The following is a 13012-nucleotide window of genomic DNA, read 5'->3' on the forward strand; positions in this document are numbered from 1 at the left end:
GATTTAACCGTAACCGCACAAAATAGAAGGGGATAGGAATGGCATCCAAACAGGAGGGCAGACAATCTGCCTCCCAATTTCAGAACCCTAACCTACCTCTCTCTCTCAACACATATTTTATCAGCATCCAAAGCAGTTTCATATATGCTCTGGTTGTTCTCCATTGGATTCATGCCACGTACGTCGGCATGCTGATAATATATATAGCTGCAGAAAACTGATCACTTCGTTTTTGACATAGCCATTGCCGGCAGCCAAGCCCCCGCCGCACAAGGAGGATGAAGGAGACAAGTCCGAGGGCTGAGGCGGTGGCTGTGGCAGCCTTGTGCTTGTTTTTCATTTTGTTCGAAATCAGCCTCTCTTCAACCTCCAGATTTCTCAAATATGCTACCACTACAACATATTCAGCGAAGATTACTACTCAAGGTATGAGAAATATTTTCAATCCCTCTGCTATTTTTCATCCAAAGCAATTACGTATCAAATTCCCCCAAGTTTTAGAAGCATACGTATTTCAAGAAATTTGAAGGAAGATTACCATTTTAGATCAAAGTTATAACCCAAAAAAAAAATTCCAGATGCACCATAAGTCGTTTAACGTTTAAAGCATAAGTTCGATGCTTGAAGCTCAGTTAATTAATAGCATTTACAATGCAGCCGCAGTCTCGAGTTCGATTACTTCTTTAATATATTTCTTGACTTAACGCATGGAGGCCTCTTTATCAGATTAATGATATAATATCATTTACTGCTAAATATCATCACTTATTTTGTTTCAAACTTCGATTTCAGAGGAGGGTACTTATGAAAAAACGAGGCTGATTAATCAACCAAACTCTTACCCTTCAGAATCTTTGCAACTTCCAATCGTCTGCGACCGTACAGATGGTCGATATGATCTCTGTTCAATCAACGGTTCAACTGTCTTGGACCCAAATATTTTCACATTCTTCACTATGGGCCCAGCCCAGCTCCCACAGGTTGGAAAAGTCCAGCCTTACCCTCGAAAATTCGAAGGGTTCATAATGTCTCGCATCAAGAACATCTCATTTCCGGCCCACAAAGCCCATCATGTAAAGTCCAGCACAATGTTCCGGCCCTAGTATTCCGTGCGGGAGGGTACACCGGAAACTTCTTCCATGACTTCAATGACGGGTTTGTTCCGCTCTTTATCACCGTCAACACAATCTTCCCCGATCAAGACATCGTGATCGTGGTTTCGGAAGCTCCCAATTGGTGGCCTAGCAGGTATGCAGATCTACTAGCAATATTCACCAAGTACCCTATCATTATCCTAAAAAATGCTACTGCCACCCGTTGTTTTCCTGCAGCCACCATAGCCATAGGCCTCATAGCACATGATTTCATGGCCATAAACCAAACTCTACTACCAAATAAAAAATCATGCATGGATTTTCGTGTGCTCCTAGAGAAAGCCTATGGGGCAAAAGCCCACCCAAGGTTTTGACACCCAAGCCCACTAGATCACGCCCAAGACTCGAGTTGGCCTACCGCGAAAATGCATGTGGACGCATGATTACGAACCATAAACAAGTGATTAGCTTAATTGAAAAGGTGGGGTTTGAAGTGATTGTGTTCAATCCCAAGAGGACAACCCCATTGCACGAATCTTATGCGTTATTGAATTCGAGCCATGCCATGATTGGGGTTCATGGAGCATCACTAACGCACTCTTTGTTCCTTCGACCAGGTTATGTGTTTATTCAAATGGTTCCGATTGGGCTCAATTGGGCTGCATTTGCTTATATCGGGAGGGGGGCTAGGTCCTTGAATTTGGAATATTTCGAGTATAAGATTGGAGTGAACGAGAGTAGGTTGGTGGACAAGTATGGGAAGGAGAATTTCTTGCTAAAGGACCCATCTGCCCTTCTGAAAAAAGGTTGGCCATCTGAGTTTATGAAGATCTACCTCAAGGAGCAAAATGTCAAGCTAGATTTGGAAAGATCTAAGAGTTTTTTGAAGAAGGCTTATACAAAGGCTAAGAGATTTATGGACAAAAATGGTTAATTACTGTGGTTTTTTGTTTCTGTGATATGAAATAATGGAAGCAACATTTACAGGCTGGTAGTGGCTCTGTGTTTATTTTTGTTTTTTTTTTAATATCAAATTTGGTCGTCACTACAACATCTTAGTAAGTAATCATTTTATTTTTTATATTTTGACGGAATGGAAGAAAAGTAATGAAATCCATGATGGTACTGAATAACCTCCTTTTACTTTCGCAATGACAAAACCCTTTATCTTTGTATTCGTTCATCAAATATTGTTCAATTCCATATCCAAGCTCGGTTTTGTCTAAATCTGGCTGAAGAAGAAATTTCTCATTGCAACTTGTTCATTATATAAACAAAGACTAAACTAAAATAAACTAAAAATCCTAAGTGCGCTCAATAGATATTTTTTGAGAACACAACAAAAAAAAAATGTATAAATTAAAATAAATTAAAACCAGATATTAGAAAATCAAAATGGCTAAACCGAATTTAATTGATTTTTTTTTTAATTGCGAGGTTTTAGTGCTTCGATTCTCATGACTACTAAGTTTAACACTACATTATTATTGACTCGTTATGTAACCCATATCATTGTATATAAAAAAAATTACGCTATATATGAATTTCTAATGTACTTAGAAGTTGCCAAGACGTTACCAAAGGATTGATTAAAAGTTGCCAAAAATATAGAAGAGTAGTAAGGTAGGTGAGTGAGCATGCAGATTGCAGAGGCAAGCAAGAGGCAGAGATGGGAAACAATGACAGCGTTGCATGCAGCTACTAATTTTCGGTGTAACTGACATGCATACAACACCGACGCGCACGTCCAACAAAAACAACTATATAGACTTCGTGTCAATTCCTAGAACTAATTGGATAACATGCTTAAGCAATCAAGCTTCACTATTTTTGAAGAAAACGGAAGCTTTTCTCCCAAAGTACTGTTTCCTTGCATTAGTTTTAGTGAGGGATGGTGGTTCAATGAGTTGGGATATCAACGTGAGTCGAAACTGAAACTACAAGATTCGTGTTTTGACTCGGTTTCCTTCAAACTTATCTTTTTTTTTTTTTTTTTTTAACCAACGATGGAATACATGCACTCAATCAAGGGATATATATTGGGACCAAGGTGATACTAGGAATAAAGTGGTCCCAAGACATTCAGAGTTCGGGAAATATACATGCGAAGGTCTTTCAAGGTTCCTTTGAAAGTTTGATACAAGTCCCTTTTGTACCTACCAAATGTCGATAAATTCTCTCGATTTCACTCACCATATGCTACGACATATGTCGATATCTGTTGACATGTGCGCAATATGGTTGGTTGGCGACGACTAGCCACAAAGTGTTGACGAAATGCCTCAGTGAATCAATTAAAATTTTTACATAAAAACTTGACCCTCAACACTAGGACGTCTCAATGTTCGAATCCTGAATCCGCCACTACATGCAACAACATATGTACAACGGTATAAATCACACCAGAGTTATGCCATGATAATATGACTAAAACGACCTGATATCAATGTGAGTTAAACCTGAAACTAGAACTCATCGTTACCTAAAGGAAAAACTAGCTAGTTTTACCTCAAAATTATCAATAGCACAAGACCTACCTCTGGTTAGTTATTTAGCACCTTTTCTCCAAAAGCCCATGATCCCATTTAATTTGGTCGTTTGTCACAAACTCAGTGCTTATAAGTCTGTAAGAGCATCCAAATGCAGGTTCAAATTTATATAAACTCCACTATTTTCACTACAACTCAAAAGTCCAAGAGTCCATACATATACCTCCCTCTTCACACACACACACAGAGATATATCTATATATATATATACACACACACACTAGGGCTCTCACTTTATATATATAGATATATTAAAGAAGAGAAAGAAGTGGTAAGAGGCAGCCATTAGCCAAAGAAGGTCAAAAGATGATGAAAAAGACAGTTTCGAAGGCTGCGGTAGTGGCTTTGGCTTTGTGCTTCTTTATCATTGTATTCCAGATCAGCATCTCATCAAACCTCCAGATCTTTTAAAAAATATGCTACTACATACTCAAACCAGACTCATCAAGGTAGGAAATTACCGCATTAATTAATTTCTTATTTAGTTAATTAAAAGCTTGAACATTTCCATTTCCTCTCCAATTTTCATCTTATTTTGCATGGCAACTACACATATTTGGATTTAACAAGTTGTCTCTGCACTCCAATCACTGGTTTCGTAGTTTAAATTAATTTAACATAATTTTTAATATCGTTTGTTATACAAAGGTTTGCATGCATTGTCCACCACTTTTATTAGTTATCTTATTAATTGTTTCCGTTTCTCGTTGCGTGCAGTGATCCCTCGCAAGGATCTTAATTGGTCCACCGGTAATTCAATAGTATTCAGAAATGCAACCTTTCCCATTTATCCTTTTTTTTTTGTGAAAATATGACTTTAGCCCTTCAAACTCAATTTTCTTCATATAAAACCTTACATAACTTTTTTACTCAAAGAAAACCCAATGACTAGGATCCACATAAGCAAATTCATTAACTTCATATTAATTCACACATTTTACATTTTTCACATGCCTAAAATACCCCTATTACATACTTGATGTAGACAATTAATTGTAAGGAAATAGTAAATGATTTTGCAACAAGAAAAAAAAAAAGACATTAATGTTAAAAATTTATTGCATATTAATTTTTTAGAAAGGTTTTGAATTTTCATAAAACTATTCGATTTAGTTTTTTCACCCTACTCTTGAATACTTTTGAATTTATCCGTTTTTATTAATATATTAGAACATTGTATTTCATTATCTACATGCACATTAATTTACCTACAACAATTATACCATGGGTGTAATATAATATCTCTTTTTTACAATGATGCAAAATAATATACCAACAACAAAACGTGCCTAACATATGTACTAATTACATGGAAAATAATTTACCTATATTAAGAAGGAATGTAGTTCGATGCATAAAATTAAAAATACTATGTTACACCCATGTTTATAAAACAATAAAACGTGCCTAACATATCTAACAATACATGGAAAATAATTTACCTACAAGGTAGAGAAATGTTATTTGGTTGGGTGTAGCATAAATTTTTTAATAATTGGAAAAATTAAATATAACTAGGTGTCGTGTAATTTTTTTTATATAATTAGAACAAATTAATTTACCTACCTACTCTTTGAAATGTTCATTTCCAATGATGCAAAATGTTCATTACCTAACTACAAATTAATTTCCAATAATTTACCTACACCAATTATACCATGGGTGTAGGTACCAACAACTAAACTTGCCTAACATAAGTACTTGTACATGAAAAATAATTTACCTATAACAAAAGAAATGCAGTTTGATGTATAAAATCAACAATATTATGTTCCACTCATGTTTATACAACAACAAAACGTGTCTAACATATAAAACAATACATAGAAAATAATTTACCTACAAGTTAGAGGAATGTTATTTGATTCAAAATATATAATATAGGTGTAGTATTTTTTTTTTTTAAATAATTGGAACAAACTAATTTACCTACCAATTAATATGGATAAAATTGCTACAAAATATATCACGAAAAAAAAAAAAAAAAAACCTACTTTTCTAGTTTAACATAGATACGGTTAATGCAAACACTTTTTTCATTTTATTTCACTTTTTCTACTACTTTTAATTTGGCATAAATTTAGGAATTTGAAAAATGGACCATAAAGTATGAGTGGTATGAGTGTAAATAAATTGCATTAATAGGTCAATAGTGTTCCTATATGTTTGCAAATTTTAAATTAGGGCTTAAACTGGATCTTTAAAGATAGATAGGTTTTTATCTAGAAATAATGAATTGTAAGGGCCAAAATCTAAAGCACCCTTTTTTTTTTTGGGGTGCCTTCTTCACTCAGCTTTTGATATGTGAACTTTACTTACACTTTGAAACTAAAAATTTAAGACTCGTGTGAAAGTATTTTTAAAATAACTGAAAACTCACCTTATCATCTTCCCTAAAAGTTTTACACCCACCCACTGTTTTCCTTCGGCCACCATAAGCCTCATCTCCCATGATTTCATGACCATAAACCAAACACTACTATCCACTCCAAAAACGTTCATGGATTTTCGTCTTCTCATAGACCAGGCTTATACCGAAACGTCCCGTCACAAAATCTACGCATCCAACCCCACTGACCCTCAACCGATACTCGTGTGGGCTAACCGCAAGGGGGCTCGTGGACGCACGGTCGCGAACCTGGACCAGGTGATGGAGCTGATGAAGAAGGTGGGATTTGATGTGAAAGTGTTTGAGCCCAACACCACAAACCCATTGAATGAAGCTTATGCATTGTTGAATGCAAGCCATGCAATTATCGGAGTGCATGGGAATGTACTCACTCACCAATTTTTTCTCCGGCCGGGATCCGTGTTTGTGCAGGTGGTTCCGATAGGGTTACACTGGACGGCGAATGCATTTTACGGGAAGGTGGCAAAGGATTTAAATTTTGAGTATATTGAGTATCAGTATAGGATTGGAGTGAACGAGAGTAGCTTGGTGGACAATTATGGCAACGAGGGTTTGTTGTTAAAGGCCCCATTTGCCCTTCTGAATAAAGATAAAAGGGGTTTTTGAACTTTAATCCTTGAAGAAGATTAAAATTCAATAAAAACCTAGTGTTAGATTGGATATTGATTTTAGTACTCTAATGTGTACTTAATTTAAATTTATATTATATTTTTGTTTTAATATTTAATAGATATCTTATTTAATGTCATTACATTAAAATTAAAATTATTTATTATTATACACATTTTAATTCATTATATTTATTTTACTTCCTCTAATAAGTGTACCTAAACGTCCGTATCACAATATATTTTACTAAATTAGTGTACCAAAATGTCCGTATCTAAATATATTATTATGAATTAGTAGCATATAAGAAAATATGCAAAAAAATAAGTGTACCGAAAAATTCTGTATCTAAATATATGATATTAAACTAGTGTACCGAAATGTTGTTACCTAAATATATTATAATAACTAGTGTACTCCGTAGTGTCCATACCTAAACATATTATACTAACCTAGTGTACCGAAATGTTCGTACCTAAATATATTGTAATGAATTATTGGCACATAAGAAAATATGCAAAAACATGTGTACCGAAAAACCTTTACGAAAATATTTTCTTATATAAGATACATACTATAATGAGAATTAAAATTTATAATATTTTCATAAAATTTAATTTATGAACACCATAAAATTATAAATAAAAAAAGAGAGACATTTAATATGCTGGTATTAAATAGAGTCAAGGGACTAAAATCAAATTTTAATCTTGTATAAGACATTTTTCTAAACTTCGTCTTATTTAATTAAAGATTAAAATCTAGTTTTCTAGATAAAAATGGGTGGCCACGGGACTTTATGGACATCTAATTGTACGAACAAGATGTCAAACTTGATTTGACCAGGTTCGAGGGTTGTTTGATGGAGGTTTATCGAAAGGCTAGGAGATTTATGGAGTTGAATAATTAGTTACATAACTTTGCATTTGGACGAAGGAAATAAATTTAAAATTCAGTCGAACGAATGAAGTATTGAATTGAATCATACCAATTTCTACTGGGAGTTATTACTCATTTTTGTATTTGTTGTTTTATTGGTGCTTTATTTTTCATTGTATAGCAGATCAGCATCATATGAACCTGCTCTGGAAATTGTCGAGGTGTCAAATGGTTAGGTGGCAAGTTGAATTATAATGATTTAAAATTTGAACAGCCTCAGATTTTCCTTTCCTATTTGTTTCTTTAAGCCACAATGTATCAATTATTTCATGGAATCTTAATTAGTGGGTTCAACCCTAAATAAACAATATTACTTGAACACCATGTGATTTTCCTAATAAACAAAAAAAAAAAATAATAACAATAATTAAGTTTTATTTTATTCAGTAAGATTGGTTGTATACATCTTAAAAGGTTATTGTGCTCAATTTTGCGCTTTTCCGTATCTTTTTTTAAAGTCTATTGCCAAGTTTTTCTAGATCTTTCTCTACTGCTTCTGCCATGAGCCTCCATCTCGTAGTTACAGTAGAGTATATGTAGATCTTCGTTTCATGTGTTCAAACCATCATAAGTGGTTTTCTCTCACCTAGACACTGATTTTCCTAACAACTGCCGTATATATAATTGTATAATAATTAGCATGTTAAAAGACCCTTTCAAAGTAAAATCTTAACGTGCTAAAGACTTGGAAGTCATTCTTCCAAAAAAAAAATAGACTTGGAAGTCATTTACTTGATTTGGAAAGTTTCCAATTGACTACATATCCAAAAAAGTAGTTGAAAGAAATCCACTTTTTGAAATGGTATGCATGAGTGTGCGTAAATAAAAAAAACCTTCTCCTTCGAGAAAAAGGTATATGTGCTTGAGTTTTTTTATCTCCACTCACCTTCTTTAATCACATGTACCAACAAAATAAATTGTCAATTAGTAACCTTTAATTCACTTTCAAATTTTTTAATAATTAAAGTTGATCGTTATAAGCAAGAGAGATTTGATTGACATTTCATAAAAATCGTCATGCATTCCACAATTATAATATATAGAAAAAGAAAATTTGTTTAAAAGAGTGCAAAATAAAATTTTTAAGAGCATTTAAAAAAAAAAAAAAAAAAAAGGAAAAAAAGGGGACAACTATTGGCAAGCCAAAGTTATCCACCCCTTCCAGGGGCCGGGAAGACTCGCAGAGGCATTTTAGCCTCCTATTGGCCACAACTCTAGCTTTCACACCAGCAGCAGGTTTCGAACCCGAGACCTTCAATTTTTAAGAGCATATTCAAATGAGATGTCAAAAAGTCTTACTTGGACTGTTTTGACAAACAAAAGTGCTTTTTTGATTCTAGAGCAGATGTCAAAATTCTACATGGATTGACATTCTTCACTTTGATGCCAAATTTGAATGCAACGTCAATTTTTTCTATTTTATTTTAATGCTGGGGCAACATATTTCTTTATTTTTCTTCAATTATTGACGATTTTATTAAATCCAACCCACTTGATCTTATTAAAAAAACCAAAAAAATATTTTATTTGACATCTTGGGCAGAATAGTAGACTTTACAAAATGTTGTTTTGCCACATCACCTGTAAAAATGAAATTTAACATTTTAATTTGACAGCACCATTAGAGATGATCTAAAGTGTCAATAACAACCCTTTTAATATTCATAATTCACATTTTAGTCGGCAAATTACAGTTAATCACACACTTTTTTTTTTTCTTCTTCAAACATCTTTATTTTTTATCATCAGATTAAATAAATAAAACAAAAATAACGGACATGATTAAAAAGACCATTTAAAAAGAAAAATATAATATGTGCATATCAATTTTCTTACCATAATGTAGTCAAATTTGGCCAATTAGTGACCAACTTATTTTTTTTGTCCCCACGTGTGAATTTAGCCGTTAACACAAAGCCACAGCAGAAAACGTTTATTTAAGCACTTTTTGCTTGAGGATCCCCATAACGTACGTTACCAAGTCCAAACAAATCAAATCGCACCAGTGATCGCCATGGGTGCCAAGCTCTTGCAAGCTTCAGTTCCCAACGCTTCAGCCCACAACGCCTCAAGGCCTTCAATACCCACTCCCCATTTTGTCTCCCACACCATTTTCAACACACCCAACAATTTTTTCCGATCAAATCCCGGAAGAAAACGGCACTTTCCTCTCCAAGTTTCTTCTTCTTCTTGTGCAACCTCTCCCATCAAGTAAAGACGATTGTTTTCACTTTTTTGTTCTTCATTTTTTAATTTTTTTTACATCGGCTGTTTAGTGCTATGTTATTGCTGATTAGTGCCATTAAAAAAAAGGGAAAATCTAATGGAAAATAATCAAATTATATGGTTTTCTGAAAGAGAGTAACTTGGGATTATACGGTTTGCTGATTGCATAATGTTCTTGCAAGGAAAGGTTGTTTGTATAATCTGCACTCGATTAATAACGACAGATAGATTACAGCAGTGTTCTTGAGGAGCATCTCCCATAGGATTTTAAATCTAATTACATTTCAGATAAGTTTTCAAGGGGTTTTGAGGTTTAATTATTCACTAGTTTTCTGTTGGGTTAGTGAGTTGAAGCTCTTCCCATATTTGTGTAATTCCAGGGAACTCTACTTCTTGCATTTTTAAAACCAGGATATTGTTGCAAATCAACCCTTTGAGTTTACCAATGAAGTTCAGCAGTTTATTGTTTTGCCTGCTAGAAAAGTCCGGTCTTGGTTTATCTGAAAACTATTGATTAAATAAGATTAGCTGACTCATTTGATACTCTTTGTTTGTCAGGTGAGGTGGTTTTGTTATTTATTTGTATATGAAACGTGATTAGTCTATTATTATGCTTGAGATCGAACGTAGAAAATCGACCTATTGTTACAATAAAATAACTTTGGACTTGCAGCCGAGTGCTGCATGTTTTGTAGAATCATGTTATGTTTTTCTTGGCGGCCGGAAATTTATCATTGTGCACTCATTTCCCAATTAGCATACTTGCTAAGATCATAACTAGTTCAGATGTGCCCAACAAAGCCTATGTATCAGCAGATTTTATGTAAAAGGAAATGAACTTGCTATTTCTTAATGAATCGATAATTTTCCGCAGGCTAACTTCTGACATGCGGCTTCTTTTTCGTGTAGATATTTAAGTAAGAAAAGGGTGGATGAGAGCGAAATCTTAACTCTGGACAGTATAAGGCACTCTTTAATTCGACAAGAGGATAGCATAATATTTAGCCTTCTGGAGCGGGCTCAGTACTGTTATAATGCAGACACGTATGACCATGACACCTTCTCGATGGAAGGATTTCGTGGTTCACTGGTTGAGTTTATGGTCAGGGAAACTGAAAAACTCCATGCCCAGGTAATCTAAGTAAGATAAAAAAGATTAATATAACTACTACGATCCTATTATTAATGATGCCGGAGATTTTCTTAACTGCCCTTCATTTTCGCATGCCAGGCGGGGAGATACAAGAGCCCTGACGAACATCCTTTCTTCCCAGCACACTTACCTGAGCCAATGCTTCCTCCTTTGCAGTATCCACAGGTAAATTCTAATACACAGCATGATAATTTACCCTTGTTCTGTATCTTTATAAATTTACTTGCATAATTTGGCTTGTTTTAGTGTATGCTTTTGAAGTGATTTCTGACCTGATTTGGCATTTTCTCTGATAATGAAACTAGGTTTTGCATCCGTATGCCGATTCGATTAATATAAACAATAAGGTTTGGAATATGTACTTTAGAGATCTCCTTCCCAGATTAGTCAAGGCAGGACGCAACGGTAATTGTGGATCAGATGCTGTTTGTGACACACTTTGTTTGCAGGTAAACCACTATCAACTGAATTTACAGAAGTTCACGATTCTCACGTAACGGTCCAGAAATTATGACAAACACAAATAATAGACTATTAAGTTGTCACATTATACTAGTTTAGGTAATTAAGTGTCGTATTATAGTTGAGAGGATTGTTTTATTTGTTTTTCTGTTTCGTCTCCTGTCTGGTTGTTTAGTTTGTGGCGTCTGCCTTGGGCCTTCTAGTTTGGCCTTTCGTTTATATTGCCTCTGGTGCCTTTCAGCCTTTCAATGAAAGGCTTCTCAACTCTCCAAACCCAAATATAAAAAAGAAGAAGCGTCGCAGTTTAACGTTTTCTCCTAGCCTTGTCCATGACATATGGAACCTTTGCCTCCTCATGAGTTCATTGAATTCTGCTCTTGCGAACCGGTTTTTGAAATTTTGAGTTTGGGACAGTAGTTTAGGATGCATTTTCGATGTTTTTGTTCCCTACTGTTGTTCTTAAGACTTTGCGTTGTTGTGTTAGATTCTACATCAATCCTTTTAGTGTACCCTTTTATCAAATTCCCCTCCGATGTTGGATGTTTGTTGCAGGCGCTTTCGAAGAGAATCCACTATGGGAAATTCGTGGCAGAGGCAAAATTCCGTCAATCCCCTGCAGAATACGAGGCTGCCATTAGAGCACAAGTAAGCTTCCTCTTCTAAGTGTGCCCTCATCATGGCATTGCTTGATGGTTCATTATCTCATATATTGACGGCGTCTTTTTCTTGTGCCGATGTGTGGTTCTTGCAGGACAGGAATCAACTGATGGTGTTGCTGACATTCGAAACAGTGGAAGCAGCGATCAAGAGGAGAGTGGAGATGAAGACAAAACGATACGGGCAGGAGGTTAAAATCGACGAAGGGGAAGATGATGCAGCTAACCCTGTATACCAAATCAAGCCACATTTAGTTGCCAGTCTCTATGGAGATTGGATCATACCTCTCACAAAGCAAGTTGAGATTGAATACCTCTTGAGAAGATTGGATTAAAGTGAAAATCCATGATTTGTTTTTGTTCAATTTATTTAGGGTTGTGCTATCCACACACTTATTTTTACTTCTCACACATCCCTCTCAATTGGCTGTACGATTTAATGAATTGAAGAATATCAATGGCAAAAAAAATTAACAAGGGTGTGTGAGAGATAATTTGGGTGTGTGAATAACACTATCTTTTATTTAATACGGATGTATGTGAATTGTCTTCTCATTGTTTACAAGTCAAGTTGTTATTTAGTAGACCTTTTAATCTATTCGTCCATGCCATTCATTTGCCTTAGATTACTGAATTAGTCTTTGGATATGAAACTACGTTTTAATCATGTGAGAAGAGAGATAGACACGTAACGATATATGCTCTGTGAGTTTTGGCCCGACCTCGTTCCCCAAACTAGGATTTGAAGGAATACCCTACATATGTTCAAAGTTGTCGTCAATCAAATGGCCTGAAAATTACGCGATTTGTGATTCCCACCATGTGCAGAAGAACCTTTAGCATCCAAAAGGGGAAGAAAACAAAGGAAAATAAGAAAGAAAGAATGAGGCTTAATCGGATAAATGGTCCTCGTG

At 34.9% G+C, this 13012-nt stretch overlaps 1 protein-coding gene and 2 pseudogenes across 1 annotated transcript; all 3 read left to right on the forward strand.

The window, feature by feature from the left end:
- Positions 1-86: 86 nt before the first annotated feature.
- Positions 87-2133, forward strand: LOC125471331 (annotated as a pseudogene).
- Positions 2134-6026: 3893 nt separating this feature from the next.
- On the forward strand, positions 6027-7572 carry LOC108867229 (annotated as a pseudogene).
- A 2021-nt stretch (positions 7573-9593) lies between these two features.
- On the forward strand, positions 9594-12501 carry LOC103947219 (chorismate mutase 3, chloroplastic). The gene is made up of 6 exons (XM_009358081.3): positions 9594-9812; positions 10737-10959; positions 11059-11145; positions 11286-11429; positions 11995-12087; positions 12194-12501. The coding sequence occupies exons 1-6, from the start codon at positions 9616-9618 to the stop codon at positions 12431-12433; spliced, it is 984 nt and encodes a 327-aa protein (XP_009356356.2). The 5' UTR covers positions 9594-9615; the 3' UTR covers positions 12434-12501.
- Positions 12502-13012: the final 511 nt, after the last annotated feature.

This window comes from the organism of the source record quoted next, unplaced genomic scaffold, assembly GCF_019419815.1.
Source record: "Pyrus x bretschneideri cultivar Hongxiangsu unplaced genomic scaffold, Pyrus_bretschneideri_v1 Contig6, whole genome shotgun sequence".
In the NCBI taxonomy this organism is placed as follows: domain Eukaryota; kingdom Viridiplantae; phylum Streptophyta; class Magnoliopsida; order Rosales; family Rosaceae; genus Pyrus; species Pyrus x bretschneideri.